Genomic DNA, 16,379 nt, shown 5'->3' with positions numbered 1-16,379 from the left:
GCTTCATGTTTCTGAAATTAGTCCGTTTCCACTGCTGGGTAGTGTTCCTTCTGTTGACTGTAGCACACTTCACTCATTCTGTTGTCGCTGGACATTCGGATCAATGAGAGAGGAGCTTTCATATTTTAAAGTTATTTACTGTATCTCAGCATTGCATTCACCAATCTCGTCTGTAGAATTTTGAATTTCAATAGCTAATTTCATATTGCCAAGATTTCTAAGTAATTCTTTTTTAATCTACCTATTCTTGTATTTTAGAACATATTCGTTAATGATTTCTTATTTTTCCTTTTAAGGTGGAAATAATACCTTCATTTATCTCCTTCCACATTTCTTAAAGACTTTAAACTCTTGCAAACTAGTCTATAAAAATTGCTCCATCCCATGTGATTTTGTGTTCTGATTGTTGATTTTGTTGGTAATTTTTCTTATCATTACATTTTTTTTTCACTTTTTCCATTTGTATTAATCACAAAACAACTGAACAACTATCATTCTTTAAACACCCCAGCACGCAGCTGGTCCTCTCACTTCTGAAGTCCCACCCTCACCCTGTTTTCCCACTTTCCCTGCCCTCGTCCAGGGCACCGTCCCAGGAGGAGGCTGGGGCCGACCTGGAGTCCGCGGTGGGTGGGAGAGCACCGGCCAGCCAGCTAGTTGGGCTGCAGTAGAGATCGGGAGGGGGAGGTTCTGAGAGACCTTGTTGAACACTGAATACCCAGCCCTGTTCCCAGCCACTTTCACGTGATTCCCTGTAGCCCAGCTCCTCTCTGCCTGTACCCACTGCCAGATTGCGTGGCCCTTACCCCACCCCTACCCCTCCACACCCCCCTGTGGCTCCAGCCTGCCCTCTGGGCCTCCCTCAGTGGGGATTCCTGGACCCATGAGCCCAGCTCCCAGGGACGAAGTGCAGAGACCCCGGCCAGGGCTGTCGGGAACCTGGACCTCACAGAGGTGACACGGACGCAGGCTGGGGCACAGTGTGGGGATGGTGAAGAGAGGAGTCTCATTTCCAGGCCCACAGTCTCTGAGGTCCCCTTTCCCCAGCCCCCCCCCCCCCCCCCCCCGGAATCCTGGGGGAAGGTTCTCAGCTCTCCAGACGGGGCTCCCCTGCCTGACGCCCTTGGCTGCTTCTCCAGTCAGCTCCCAGAAACCCCCGAACTCCAGTTCAAGGCTGTTGCAGCTGCCTGGGCTGGTGATTCTCTCTTCCAGCCCGCAGTTGATCGGCCTGGGGGGCGCAGCTGCTGGGTCACTAGGTCCCACAGCTCGGAGTGGGCCGGTGTCACCTTCCAGCCCTCCACCGGGTACCGGTGGAGGCTCTTGATGAGGTCTTGGTGGGCCTGTCCACATCACTGATTCCTGGGCACCCCCGGCACTGGCTGACCGGCACTGTGCCACGGTGCCTGGTGTGCGTGGTCCTTCGGCGAGAGTTTGGGCAGAGCTGTGTCGCTCTGTAACCTGCCCTGAAGGAGCCGATGGTGTGTGTGTGGTCTGCCCGCTGACAGCCGCTGAGACGGGCCAGGCCCTGGGCTTCTCCATGAGCCTCCTTCTCTGTGTGGGCTCGTCTTGGAAGGGAGATTGTTGTCTTCTTTGTTTTCGTCGTCCTGCCTCCTGGGCCTGCCTGCCCTTCTCTGTCCACCTTTTTCACTCGCTTGTACCTGGCTCTCCAGACCCCAGCCTGTAACAGGTGGGTGGTTGTGGAGGGAGGGAGGGGGTGACACTTTGAGTGTCTCTGTTTAGATTTTATTCGTCCTTACAGTGTATTTGTGCAGAAGGGATCCTCAGCATAGAAATTCACTTCAGCTTCCCTTTTTAGCTGCCTTTCCCGTTCCCCCAGGGTGTTTTCTCACCCTTGCCACGGTGATGGACTCGAGAGTGTCCCTGGAGCTGGCCAGTAGCTACGAAGTCACACTGAGCTGATGACTGAACAGGCCGTTCAGCATTGGGCCATGTTCCCACACGCCAAGTGCTTTTTTTTTCCCGGTTTCCTTCTCTGCTGTGGTTGACGTACAGTACATTTCACAGTGCTTTCTGCTGCGTTAACTTTTTTTCTCCCACCTTACAGACTGTTCTAGAAAAACTGGAAGGAGAGTTACGGGAAGCCAACCAGAACCACCAGGCACTGAAGAAAAGCTTCCTAGAACTCACTGAACTCAAATATCTCCTGAAGAAAACCCAGGACTTCTTCGAGGTCGTTACGTGGGTCGTTGAGGTCGTTTAGAAAAGGGCCCTTTCCCCCATGCCCAAAGCATCAGATTTCTGTTTTGAAAACTGGCTGGTTTGGAATGTGAACAGATCACCATATCGGCCCCGGGGCCAGGCCACGGGTGAGCGGGAGGGTGTGCTGGGCGCACCGACTGGGGTGCTGCTGAGTTAAGTGCAGACGTAATGCCGTGATGTAATGGCCTGGGCGGAAGTGGAAATCAGAACAAAAGCAGAACTGTTAGTGTGAGCCGATCGGGGATTTTGGAAGGAAGAGATCGGGGAAGCTTTTTGATCTGACAAGGAGCACTCTGCTTTCTGAATGCTATTTATTATTTGTGGAAAATTAAAGCTTCCTTAAAACCAGAAAAAAAACCCCTTGAGGTGTTGGGGTGCTTTGAAGGTAGTTTAAATACATTTACTAAATGCATATGTTGGTTGTTTAACTTTCAGACGGAGACCAACTTGCCGGATGACTTCTTTACCGAGGACACCTCCGGCCTCCTGGAGTTGAGAGCGATGCCCGCGTACATGAGCGGGAAGCTGGGGTAGGGGGCTCTGCTGTGGAGGTGGGGCGGGCGTGGGTCCTTGGTCAGGAGCTCCGTGCCCGGCCTGTTGGTCGATTTCCCGGAGAGTTTCAGTGAATGAGTGAATGAATGAATGAACAAACAGCCACGGGAATGAGACCAATTTCACGTGAATTACTCCACACAGTAGTAAACCCAAGTGTAACCTTATTAGGTTGTTGGGGTCACAGGTCCTATTACCTGGTTCATGGTGACACGAACATCCTTGAGCCAGGAGAGTACAGTGCTTGTATTGTCCCCACGTGGGAAAGATGTGGGGCTAAGCATTTTGATGTTTGTTTGCTTTTTTTAACTGTCCTCTGGCTTTGGAACAAGGCCTCTGGGATATGTTTTTTCTTTAACCTGGAAACATGGATTTGATAATAAAATAGATTTGGACCCTGAAGTTGGAGTGCAGTGAGAAATGGGATGGTTATGCCATCGATTCGTTCACAAGTAGAAGTGGTACAATGTGACTGTGCCATCGAAATGTGCGGTGATTCAGAACGGTGGGATTTCACATGGTGCATGAGGAAAACCAATGAAGTGCTCAGAGTGCCGAGCGTCGAGATTCTAGCGTTTTATTCGGTCGATGCTGGATGGCCTGCTATCTGAGCTCCTAGGCATTGAATTTGAAATAGAAAGAAAAAATATTTACTGAACATATTTGACCACAAAGTAATAATATAGGATCAACATACATTTAAAATAATAGACCAGTGAAAGCTACCATCTTTAATGTTCAGGTGTCGGGTTTGGGTCAGAAATTATCTAGATACCTGAGTGATGGCAAAGGAAAGATGTATACAAATCCATGGGTGTGTTTCACTCTTAGTATGTTATTTGTAAAAATACATAGAGGCCAACGTGCTGAGCACTTTGAATATCTGTTTCCTTTCACTACAAAGCCATCATGAAAAGTCCGTCACATTTGTAATTGCAAACAATTGAATACATAGTACTGGGGCGGTTAAGGAAACCTCACCACGTCAGAGAACACAGGAGGAGGTCACAGGGGACTTGGGACACATTGGGGCTGGGAGGCAGAGTGGCGTTGTGACCCCTGCCAGGCAGGCCTGTCTCAGCATCTCCTGCTCAGAAGGAAGTGGTCCTTCGATGGCTTCATGTCTTTTCGGGTCTCTCCCAGAGCCTTCTCCCTGCACCCCATTGCCTGTGTCTCCGTGACGTCCCCTCTTCTGCCCGGTGACCCCAGGTTCACGGCTGGCGTGATAAACAGGGAGAGGATGGCTTCCTTTGAGAGGCTGCTGTGGCGCATTTGCCGGGGAAATGTCTACTTGAAGTTCAGCGAGATGGACGTGGCTCTGGAGGACCCCGTCACGGTGGGTGTCTCCGGGTGTCTCCGTCTTGCCCCTCACCTTCCCAGGACCCTCCCCAGAGGGGCCTCGTTCCTGCAGATAGCGAGTCTTCAGTTCCTGAAATAAGTGTCTGTCTCCTTCCTTTCTCTTTTTCCCTTCTTTTTTTTTTTTTTTATCCCTTTCAAAGGGATTGTTAATACCTCATTCCTTCAGGAAACTTTGCTATACTCCTTCCACACTAGGCAGCGGCTATGTCTTTATCACAAGGAACTAAGCTATGTAGGCCAGTGTGCCTCAACCTTCAGCATGCACGTGAGTGTGAGAATGACCTGGGGGCCCTGGCTGGGGTGGCTCAGTGGGTTGGCCATCTTCCCATAAAGCGAAAGGTCGCCGGTTCAATTCCTGGTCAGGGCACATGCCTGGGCTGTGGGCCAGGTCCCCGGTTGGACAACTGATTGATGTTTCTCTCTCTTTTCCTCCCTTACCCTCTCTCTAAAAATAAATAAAATCTTAAAGAAAAACAAAGAAGAATGACCTGGGGATCTAGTTAACATGCAAATTCTGCTTCAGTGGGTGTGTGGTGGGGCTTGAGAGCCCTGTTTTTAATGCACTTACTGCCGGCGGTAGTTGGCAAACCACACGCTTCTGACGGGGATGCCGAGGGCGGGCTTCGCCAAGTGACACTCATTCATCGCGATTCCTTGCGCAGGGCTTCTAGCCGTCCAGCTGGTATTTAAGTCTACTTATACTTTGGTTCCGAGAAGCCCAGCTTATTTCTAAAAGTCATCATCTTTTCCAGAGCAGAGGCTTTTAAGTTTTATTTTATAGAAAACACCTTCGTAGTTGAAATAAATACAATTTAAAATACGATGAAAACTTATTAGAAAAATCCCCACAAACCCTCACTACTTTATTTTATTTGAGAGAGAGAGAGGGAGAGAGAGAGAGACATCGATTTACTGTTAACACTTATTTACGCATTCACTGTTTGATTCTTGTGTGTGCCCTGACCGGGGATCAAACCCTCAACTTTGGCATATCAGGACAAGGCTCTAACCAGCTGAGCTATCCAGCCAGAGCCAACCGTCACCACTTTATTTTTTTTTTTAAAGATTTTATTTATTTATTTTTAGAGAGGGAAGGGAGGGGGAGAGAGAGAGAGGGAGAGAAACATCAATGTGCAGTTGCTGGGGGCTGTGACCTGCAACCCAGGCATGTGCCCTGACTGGGAATCGAACCTGCGATACTTTGGTCCGCAGCCCGAGCTCAATCCACTGAGCTACGCCAGCCAGGGCTATTTTTATTTTTACTTTAATTTTATTTTTATTGTCCTCTTGTGCTGTCTTGCTTTCGTCCATAGCCATAGATAGGCAGGTATGATTTAATGTGGCTGCAGCAGTAACATGGAAGCATTTCCCACCTGCCCTTCACTGCAGGCGGTGCACCTTTCCCTCTGTGTGACGACTGTCCTTTACACGTATTAGAATCCACGTGGAGCCCCCCCTGTCTATCATCCACTTGTGACAGGTCATGGTCGCGGTGGCTGGGAGGGTAACTCTAAACTGTGCATCCGGAATCAGATGGCTTTAGCCTGTTGCCGTTGAAGGCCCACCAGGCAGATCAGAACAGATCCCCCACGTTGGTGGATCCAGAAATGAAAGAACCTCAGAGATTCAGGAAGGCCCAGGGGTGGTCCTCGTGGGTGAGGGAGCCTTGGGAAGTGATGTCAAGCAGGCAGCTCCCCAATTCCTAAAACACCCCTTTCCCTGCTCCAGTGAGCGGCTGCCAGGGAGATGACTGAGTTTGATATCATTTCCAATTGATGCTTAAAATTTCCACTGAGCTGACGTGACCCGAGCTGTCTATTTTTGGACAGTTTGTTTCCAGTTTTTTCTCCGGAATATAGCCATGAGCATGCGGATTTTTATTTCATTTTGAGTTACCTCCATGATAGGAATTCTAGGAAGTAGGATTGCCGGCCCCCAGGGGTGGGCATCTTTGGGGTACTCGCTGGGTCCTGGCAAGTGGCTGCTTCTCGGGGCTCGCACCTGTCCCAGGGCCCGGCTGGAACGTGACGATCTCACTGGGTTTATCGTAATATTTTCCCTTCCTCGTGAACTGTCAAGCTTGAACTTTAAAGATGCAACTTCATCAGTGCTCAGCTGGACGTGAGTAGCTGTGTGAGTCAAACATTAGACACGGCTTTCACACCTTTTGTTAAACATCAAACACCTGCTCACCCCTGAAATGTCCGTGTGTGTGAGTTAGCCCCAGGGAGCTGGGTCAGCCGTTTCCACTGTAAGACATGCAGGATCCTGGTGACCCCCTTCTGGACATCTGCTTGTTTGTTCATGCATCTCTGACTGCAAGCCCTGCTGGGATCCGACTTGTGAAACTGACAGTGGAGTTTCCCCTTCAGGGCTGCGCTGGCCCTGCTGCTGGCCCTACACAGCCTGCCTCCACAGCCTTGACCTCAGCCACCGTGAATTATGACCTCAGCCACCAGAATTGTGGGAGAAGTTGAAGTTTTCCAGTTTTATTTAAATTTATATATATTTTAAAACCAGCCCTGGCTGGTGTGGCTCAGTGGATTGAGTCTTGGACTGTGAATCAAAGGGTCACCGGTTCAATTCCCTGTCAGGGCACATGCCTGAGTTGCAGGCCAGGTCCCCAGTTGGGGGCATGTGGGAAGCAACCACCTATTGATGTTACTCTACTTGTCTTTCTCCCTCCCTTTCCCGCTCTCTAAAAAAATAAATAAAATCTTTAAAAAAAAGCCCTACAAACAGAATTTCACATTTTGGTTGTAGTCTAACTAGAAAGAAAAATTGATTTTTTTTTACTTGTTCTGATTTTCCAGAAGGAAGACATTAAGAAGAACATGTTCATCATATTTTATCAAGGGGAGCAGCTCAGACAGAAGATCAAGAAGATCTGTGAGGGGTAAGCGAGCCTCAGGGGCTCTTCCGTCAGGGACGGGGGGGCAGGGGGGGCCCCAGCAGGGCGGACAGGTGCGCAGTGGCTGGGGCTGCTCCCAGGTCCATGATGGGATTTAGAATAACTTTCCCACACGTGGCAAGAGAGTGCAAAACATGCCACTGACTTTTTAAAATTTATCTTTTATTGTATTTTTCCCCATTGCCCTTTGTCCCCCTTATACCCTCTCCCCCCTCCCCCCACCTCCTCCCCCCTGCGATCACCACACTGTTGTCCGGTCCATGAGTCCGTTTTCCTTTTTGCAACCAGCTTTTAGTAGCCAAGTAGGCGTAGGAACAAGAAGGACCTAAATAGGCAACACTTGAAGGTAACTAAAAACAGACATTTTAACCATTTCAGTTCATCTCTGCTCACAGGCAAACCGCATGCTGGGCAGGCTGCTTCTAATGTTAACAGAGTCATCCTGTAGCCAGCCCCTCAGAGGCAGAAATTACTCCGTAAAGAAGGGCATTAATGCATGAATGAATTCGGGGTGGGGGAGGGGGAGGGACAAGTTAAGCTTGCGTGTGGACTTATTTACATACAGCTCACAGCCTTGACTGTTTGCATGAAGCTTTCCTGTAACAGCGCCCGGCTTTAATTCACATTGTGCGAGCTCTGTGGTGGGAACCCTTTAATGGGCTCATTTATTGTCAGCCACACAGAGAGAGGGCTTTGCAGGAACAGGTGGCCACCTCACCAGAGCCAGCAGATAGTGATCCAGCGGAAGGGGACATGCAGGGTGCTTCTGAGCGATAACCACATGCCCCTCTGCGATGCATCAAACGCAGGTTTCGAGCCACCATATACCCCTGCCCAGAGCCTGCGGCGGAGCGCAGGGAGATGCTGGCCGGTGTCAACGTGAGGCTGGAAGATTTAGTCACGGTGAGTGCGGGGTCTGGGCGCAGGATCGGGGAGGCGCTGCCGCGGGGGCTACCTCTGCCTTGCCCTGATAGATAAGCCCCGCCCTCTGGGGCGCTTGCTGGAACCCAGCTGGGATGCTAGCTCGGCCCTTGCAGCTCGGGGTGCAGAAGATTCCATAATTCAGAAACCGTCCCAGAGGCTGGAGGCGGTGACTCTTCACGTCAGTGATGCTTTGGCTGGGGTTAGAACGGACCACAGCCCGAGGCCACCGTGGTCTAGGGACAGGAGTCCTTCACTGCCAGCCTGGCCTCCTCTGTGGTACAACTAAGTAGCCAATTAAGTGCAACAACCGGCCTGACTGATTCTTTTTCTGCTGAATTGCCCAGTTGCTTGAATCGACCGATTAATTCTGTAAAAATGGTTGACTGGTTTTGCCGTGTGCACACGCCCCAGAGTCAGAGCTTCTTGTCACTCCGTCGTCCAGCAGGGCGGCGCTCTCACTTGCACGACGAGAGCGCTCTCTGTGATGAGCTTTGGGTGGAATCACGAAGCGCGGCCGGCCCCTCTCGTATTGTGAATCCCACCTCGGGACCACCGTGCAGAACGCTCTGTGGTGGTGGGAATGCCGTGTAAGCTGCTCGTCCGAGGCAACACCCGTGTGCCACATGTGACCTTGGAACATGGCATGTGCAACCGAGAAACCAAATGTTAATTTTTATTTAATCGTTTTAAATCCTCACCTGAGGATATGTTTATTGATTCTAGAGAGAGGAAGGGAGGGAGAGAGTGAGCAAAACATTGATTTGTTGCCTCCAGAACCCACCCCGACTAGGGATCAAACCTACAACCTAGGTGTGTGCCCTGACTGGGAATCGAACCCCAAACCTTGTGGTATATGAGATGATGCTCCAACCAACTGAGCCACCTGGCCAGGGCTATTTTTGTTTCATTTTAATTAAATTAAAATTCTAACCTCTCCACGTGGCCGGTGATCTATTGGCACAGTCTAGATCCTCAATGACAGCCTTTCGGAGTTGTGTGTGTGTTAAGTCAGAACTCTTAGGCTAATGGACATCCCCAGAAAAATCTGTGTTTGATTTCTTCAGTCCTCTGTATTCCCCCTCGGTCACTTGTCAGGGAGACTGTATTTCCCTGAAGCTGCTTCCTGTTCGGCCCTTTCCCCCAAATGCCTCCTGCGGGGAGTGGAACAGAAGCTACTCTGAACTTGGGCTGTGTTTAGTGTGGCTCCGGCAGCCACGTGTAAAGGCTACCTTTTATCTCACCAGGACAAAAGCTAACTCCATTAAATAAATTCTCTGGGGCCCATTCATCGCTTCATTCGTTAATTCATTGCCACTTATTGGGGAGATTATGTATGTAAAGCATTTTAACAGGCAGATCAGTTTCCCGGGGCTGCTGTAACAAGCCACCACAGACGGGGTGGCTTCAAACAACAGAAACTTATTCTCACAAGTCTGGAGGCCGGAAGTCTGAGATCAAGGTGACGGCGGAGCTGAGCTTCCTCTGGAGGCTCCAGGATCAGACCCTTCCTTGCCTGTTCTGCTATCATCTAAATCTCTGGCTTCCCCCCAAACTCATGGGTTGAAGTCCCAATGCCGCCCTAGCTGGTGTGGCTCAGTGGACTGAGTGCCGGTCTGTGAACTGACAGGTCGCCGGTTCAATTCCCAGTCAGGGCACATGCCTGGGTTGTGGGCGAGAGGCAACTGATTGATGTATCTCTTGCACATCGATGTTTCTCTTCCTCTCTTTCTCCCTCCTTTCCCTTCTCCCTAAAACAAATGAACAAACACAGAAACCAGTGCTGAAGGTGATGGTACGAGCAAGTGAGGTGATTAGGTCATGAGGGCAAAGCCCTTATGAACGGGATTCGTGTCCTTATAAAAGGAGTTGCAGAGGCTTGCCTGCCCCCCCACCATGCAAGGGTAGAATTTGAGGTGTGCAACCCAGCAGCGAGCGGGCCCTCCCCCGACCACGCTGGCACCCTGACCTCCTCCTGCCTCCAGAACTGTGAGGATGCATTCCTGTGGCTGGTGAGCCTCCCAGCCTGTGGCAGTTCATGACAGCCGCCCTAACGGACAAGGGCATCTTCAGTCCTGGGCGCTCCTTGGTTTGCAGACTGGTCACTGCAGTCTCACCTCCAGCACAAAGGTGTTCTCCCCGCCGTGTGCCACTGTCCCCATTTCTTACAAGGACACCCGTCGTCGTGGTGCAGTCAGCCCACCCTGCTCCAGTCTGGCCTCGTCTCGGCTGGATCCCATCTGCAAAGCCCCCATTTCCAAATAAGATCGTCTGCACTGCTACCGGGGATTAGGACTTGAAACTGTTTTAGCAGAGAGACAGTATTCAACATGTAACAGTAGTGCTGGAGGGAATTTAGAAGAACAGGAAGAATTTTTCCTAAGGGTTTGAAACTCGGGGAGCTACGCTGCTCATGAAAGTTAAAGGCCAGGCTGGGGCGGGGGGGGGGGGGGGGCGGCTGCACTAAGGAAGCCGCTGTGGCTGCCAACCCCCTGTGTGTGTGCAGCTTTGCCAGGTGTTCCCGCAAGCGCTCCTTGTTTTCCCGCCCAGGTGATAACACAGACCGAGTCTCACCGGCAGAGGCTCCTGCAAGAGGCAGCGGGCAGCTGGCACTCCTGGGTCGTCAGGGTGCAGAAGATGAAGGCCATTTACCACACCCTGAACATGTGCAACATCGACGTCACCCAGCAGTGCGTCATCGCCGAGATCTGGTTCCCCGCGGCGGACACCGGGCGCATCAAGAAGGCGCTGGAGCAGGGCATGGTGAGCGGCGGGCGCAGCAGGGGAGGGGAAAGGTCGGTCCTGTCCAGCCTCACCAGCTCCCTCCTAAGTCCCGTGAACTTCACAAGTGACTTGCTGGGAGGATTGTCACCTTCATCTTTGAATCTTCAGTGGGTGACCCGGTGGTGGGCACATGTCGGGAACTCCTCTTGTGCTCAGCGTTTGACAGTCACTCACCTTTCCTCTCTTCTTCGGCGAGTGTACCGTGGGCATTGACGTGCCTGCTCCTTCTGATCGTGACCCCACAGTTCAGTGTGACTGCAGGTCCCAGTCTCCGCCCCATAAAGTCACAGGGTGGCTGGGGAGAAATGTAACCCGGCACCTGTACTAACAGCCATAAGGGGCGGAGGGCTCCCTGGGCGCTGCTTCTCCCGGCGCTGGGCACTCACCAATCCAGACATTCCCTGTGCACCGGGAACGGATCCAGGGCTCTGCCGGCCTTTCTGGAAAGGGAGACAGACAGACAGACAGCACGCCCATCACTACTGCGATTTCAGGCTGCGCCCTAAATAGCACAAGGTGGCCAAACACACGACACCTGACCCTGGTCAGAGGAGACTGGCAGCAGCCGACTAGTCACAGATGCCCGGGGCAGAAGGACACTGCGTGCCACGCAGGGCCACGTGGAGGCTGCGCTTGGGGCCTGTCCCGGGAAGCAGAGTGAACCTGCAGGGGCTGAGGGAGGCCTGCTCTGTAGTGATAGGCGTGGGGCGGGGGCGACCCCTGGTCCCCACGGAAGGATGTGAGGAGCTTGTTTGAATGATCTCCTGGGAGGCGAAACCCATCAGGCTGAAGACTGGGCGGGGTGCAGGTGGTCGGGCTGGTAGGAGAACGAGCCGGGCGGGGAGCCTGGCCCGCTCAGTGCTGGTGTATCTGGTGAGACCGGAGGAACTTGTGGCTTGGCCTTGGGGGCCTGTGAGACTCAATGGTGTCAAAGCAGCACTTGAACTTGTAGGTCTTATAAGACTGTTACAGAGCCTCTGATGGAGAAGGGGCCCCTCTGGACAGATGGCATTGGGGCTGACTTCCCGAAGTGTCGTGGGAAGATTGGGGTGGGCGGGCGAAAGAGCTTTCGGGCTGAAAGGGTCTGCAGGTAAAGGCCTGGATGGACTAGGAGATAGGAGCTATCTTTTCCCCTCTCTACAGAGGAGGAAACTGAGGCGTGGAGAGGGGAAGTAACTTGGCTACAGTTCTGTAGCTGGGATTTAAATGTCTTCTCAATATGGTCCAATAACTACCCAAAGGGGGCACTTACAGAGAGTGTTTCACTTGGACTGGGAAGGGCAGGGGCCTTCCTGGAGGAGGTGACGTGGGAGCTGAACCAAGGAAAGGCCGTCAGAAGAGGTGGGGAGGAGTGTGCAGGCCCACCTGCAGACTGGCAGCTCGAGAGAGGACGCAGTGATGAAAGGAATGGGAAGAGGGTCCGGGGGAGGCTGTGGGGTGGGTCCTGAGGGGCTACCTGGCGGTGTGAGGGAGCTGATTTTATCCCCACCGTGGGGGACAGGATCCAGTGTGTGGAGAAGAGCGAAGGGCCATTGGGGAGTTGCTGTTTGAGTGCGAGGATTTCATTGAACGGTGGCGTCTGTAGTCACAAAGGGGTCCAACTGCTACAAGGCTGCTTAGGGCTGCTTATGCAGTTTCTTCATCCTCTGAAATAATCAAAGTATTTCCCCAGATAGGAGTAGAAGGCCCTATGGGGGTAGGAGGTGAGGAAACAAGTGCAGGGGGAGAGCTATTGTGGTCAATGGTAAGCAAAAAATATTAATAATGAGAGCCATGGCAGGTAGCTCAGTTGCTTAGAGCATCATCCTGATACACCAACGTTGCAGGTTTGATCCCCAGTCAGGGCACGTACAAGAATCAACCAATGAGTGCATAAATAAGTGGAATAGCTAATCTCTCTCTCCTCTCTCTCTCTGTCTCTTTCTTTCTCTCTCTCTCCCTTTCCCCCCTCTCTCCCCGCTCCTCTCCTCCTTCCTTTCCTCCCTCTCTCCAAAATCAATAAATAAAATGTAATAAAGTACTCGAGCTATGCTAGTATTATGCCTGCCGCTGCTGGGGGGCATGCTAGAAATAAAGGAGGAAGCCACAGTCCCTGGCCTCAAGGACATCATAATCACACCCACGGGAGATGCAGAATCACAGAGTGGGGGGCTCCACTTCTTGGGGAGGTTACTCAGCCTCTCTGTGCCTTCGTCTTCTTGTCTCTGGCGTGGGGCTTGTGAAGCCTGCCTGGTGGTGCGGTAGAGGGCTGGCGAGTGCTCCTGGCGAGCGCGCTGAGTCCCACTGAGGATGCAGGTGGTCAATGCCCTTGCAGTCTGGAGTGACCAGAAGGTTCCTGGGCAGTGAACTTGGAGAGTGGTTCACACCTGGACCAGCGAACGGGAGACGCGGCTATGTGGGGTTGGCTGATTTCCACGGAGAAGCCGTGGGGTGCAGGTGTGAATGGAGGATTAAGCCAGTGGTGTGAGGAAGTCTTGATTACAAGGCAGAGAGTTCTGGGTGTATTCTTTGAGGATTTCTGGGTAGGAGGGTAACAGGACTGCTGTGGTGCTTTTTGTTTGTTTTGTTTTATTAAAGGATTAAAGGATTACACAGCCTGGAGTGTCAGGTAAATGCAAGGGAAAGAGGTGGAGGAAGATGGGGAGGCTGGGACGGGCTGGGGGAGAGAGAGGGATTTGAAAGGGACAATCAGCAAGATTTGGAGTCTGGTGACTGAATCAGGAGGGAAAAGTCTTTGGACTCCGAAGGTGAAGGGATTGGGAGAACGGAAACTGCCGAAGGAGAAGACTGGCTTTAGGGCAAGTCATGCTGTTCAGCTCTGGGCTCCTGGATGATGTGGGGTTACTAAGACGGACGAGTTTGAAAGCCTAGGCAGGCAATTAAAAAAGAATCTAAATTTGGGAGCAGACCAGGGTCATTTGGAAGATCGAAACGAAATTCAGAAACTGGGCAAGCTCTTGAGGGAGTCCGTGGAGGGAAAGGAGGAGTAGAGGCCCAGGGCTGAGGCATAAATATGCATTTCCGGAGCGGGAGAGTGGGAATGGCCACGGAATCGGGAGAAACTCTCCTCTGTTGACAACCCTCCTGTAAGGCAAGTTAGATGAGTAGTAGGAAGGCATGAGCTTTTACCAGAGAGATCATGAGTCTCAGAGAGGTCCAGAAATCACCCCACGTTCCCCTGGTAAGTGATGGCAGGGGGTGGCCTGGGATCCAGGTCCTGATACCCAGCCCTGGCTCTCCTCCTGACGTTTTTATCACGTGCTCTTCCTGCAGGAACTAAGTGGCTCTTCCATGGCCCCCATCTTGACAGCAGTGCAGTCGAAAACAGCTCCTCCCACATTCAACAGGACCAACAAATTCACAGCCGGCTTCCAGAATATCGTAGATGCCTATGGTGTGGGCAACTACCGGAGATAAACCCAGGTAAAGGGCCTGGTAGCTTGCATGCCTGAGCAGCTTGAGAAATGGGGTAAGATTTACCCCCGCAGTGGCAGCCTCGGAGTTGCTTAAAACAGCGACTTTCCTAAAATCTTATTTGGTTTGTGAATGCTCTGCACTGTCTTCTGGAATGGTGGTTAGTGAAAGATGTGTTCCTTGTCAAGATCTCCCCTGTCCCCCCTTACACCGTAGCCTTATCAGGCAGCCTGATGTAGTTCTTGTTTCCTTAACAATTCAACGAGGGTCATCTCTGGGCATCTTCTCAGCCTCCGAGTTACGTGGCAGAGAGGGAACACACAGGACTTGGAGGCAGAAGACTGGATTCTTAGTGATATAAACTGTGATATTCATAGACTGATTTGTAAAACAAAGAGGTTGACCAGATGCCCATTAGCCAAGCAGTTCATGATGCTGTTCTTGTCCAGCCTGAGTCCCAGTCTAATTTATGACCCCTAATGCAGGGGCCCCATAGGTTGAGGGTCCCGTGAGTAACTGCTGGAGGTATGTGGTACATGTGAATGGGAGAGAAACTGACAAAAGATGGTAGTGGAAAGAAAAGAGAAAGCACTTAGAAAACTGATTTTAAACCCCATTAAACTTCGTGATCTTGGGCAAGTCACTTCACCGCTCCGAAACTCAGCTCATCTGTAAGGTGGGGAAGAATGAGGCTCACTTGTTGGGGAGCTACCGTATGTGGGAGCCAAGCAAGCAAGCACCAGGGGTGCGGATGTTGAGAGATGGCAGGATCAGAAAGACACAAGGGGGCCCGCATGTCTTGAGGAGCGCGATAACCTTTCACGGGGAGCCCGAAGGATTGCTGGGAGGACTCAGGCTGCTGTGGGTCTCACCTCTGCAGCCCCCTACACCATCATCACCTTCCCCTTCCTGTTCGCCGTGATGTTTGGAGACTGCGGTCACGGGACGGTGATGCTGTTGGCGGCCCTCTGGATGGTCCTCAACGAGAGGCGCTTGCTCGCCCAGAAGACAGACAACGAGGTGGGTGTCCATCAGACACTCCCCTGGTCTCCCTGAAATGATAAGTAGAATGGTAAGAATGTGTGTGTGGTTTTCACCACAGAAATAACATGTTTTTGTAAAAAGTAAGTGAAGAATGGGAAGTAAAAGAGGGTCAAAAGGCAACATAAAAACTCCTGGCCAAAGGTATATCCTTTGATGGGTTGCTGCAGTTCCCTTTAGCATTTTTTTTTGTACATTGCTCATCAAGGCGTCGATCTTTCCTCCCTGCTCCCACAACATTGATTTTTTTCTTTGATTAGGAAAACAATATGTGTTCATTTAAAAATTGGGATAATGCAGCAATCTACCTAGAAGAAAAATACAATTCATGTTTTTGTATCATCTTTCCAATTTCTTTTCTGTGCTTACACAAAAATACATAATTTTTAAAAAAAGATTTTATTTATTTATTTTTAGAGAGGGAAGGGAGGGAGAAAGAGAGAGAGAGAGAGAAATATCAATGTGTGGTTGCTGGGGGCCATGGCCTGCAACCCAGGAATGTACCCTGACTGGGAATCGAACCTGCGACACTTTGGTTCGCAGCCCGCACTCAATCCACTGAGCTGTGCCAGCCAGGGCAAATACATAATTTTCAAAAATTGGGATCAAATAGTGCATATTAGTTCGTAGCCTCCTTTTCTTCACTTCAACTGTCACAAATATTTTTTTTTATGACAAAGCCCTTTTCCCACAAGCCCGTGATCAGCGCCCTGAGGAAACCCTGGGAAATCCCAAATACTGTGCCTTCGTCTGCACACCCAGAGCTTCTACACCTTCCGTGAAGCTCCCTCACAGAGTGAAGTGTGTGTGAGGGTGGAGGCAGCTCATGAGTCTGCATCATTTCCCAGTCAGTCAGCCGGCCTCACTCTGTGGCCCCTGCTGGCACATCTCACAAAGTGGGAACAGGCCTTTGGCTGCGTTCTGGATTCTAAGGCTGTCTGCAGTCGTTCCTCACCGGCTGACTTAACGAGAGGCAGTTCAGTGATGTCACAGTGAGTTCATCATAGGCAAGGCTAGTGATAAATGAACCTGTGACCAATACAGTGTTTCCCGACATGCATTTTAATAGATGTGGTTTCCTGCAATAAATATTTGAAGTCCCCAAGCCACACTCAGCAGTTCTGTGGAAGCTTGTTCCGTATCACCCAGTATCCGGGCAAAGCACTTTCTCTTCTTA

The 16,379-nt window shown here is 51.2% G+C and overlaps 1 protein-coding gene across 1 annotated transcript in view; it reads left to right on the top strand.

Annotated features, from left to right (window-relative positions):
* ATP6V0A4 (ATPase H+ transporting V0 subunit a4) overlaps positions 1-16,379 on the top strand; it is a 45,670-nt gene that overhangs the window by 7,017 nt on the left and 22,274 nt on the right. Inside the window, 9 exon segments of the mRNA XM_028526172.2 lie at positions 2,066-2,191; positions 2,656-2,750; positions 3,982-4,108; positions 6,945-7,027; positions 7,852-7,945; positions 10,514-10,726; positions 14,021-14,153; positions 14,156-14,170; positions 15,042-15,181. Of these exon segments, the coding sequence (XP_028381973.1) occupies positions 2,066-2,191; positions 2,656-2,750; positions 3,982-4,108; positions 6,945-7,027; positions 7,852-7,945; positions 10,514-10,726; positions 14,021-14,153; positions 14,156-14,170; positions 15,042-15,181 (1,026 nt within the window).

This window comes from Phyllostomus discolor, chromosome 10 (genome assembly GCF_004126475.2).
Source record: "Phyllostomus discolor isolate MPI-MPIP mPhyDis1 chromosome 10, mPhyDis1.pri.v3, whole genome shotgun sequence".
In the NCBI taxonomy this organism is placed as follows: Eukaryota; Metazoa; Chordata; class Mammalia; order Chiroptera; family Phyllostomidae; genus Phyllostomus; species Phyllostomus discolor.
Note: the sequence above shows the minus strand (reverse complement) of the source record. Positions and strands in the feature narration are given on the sequence as shown.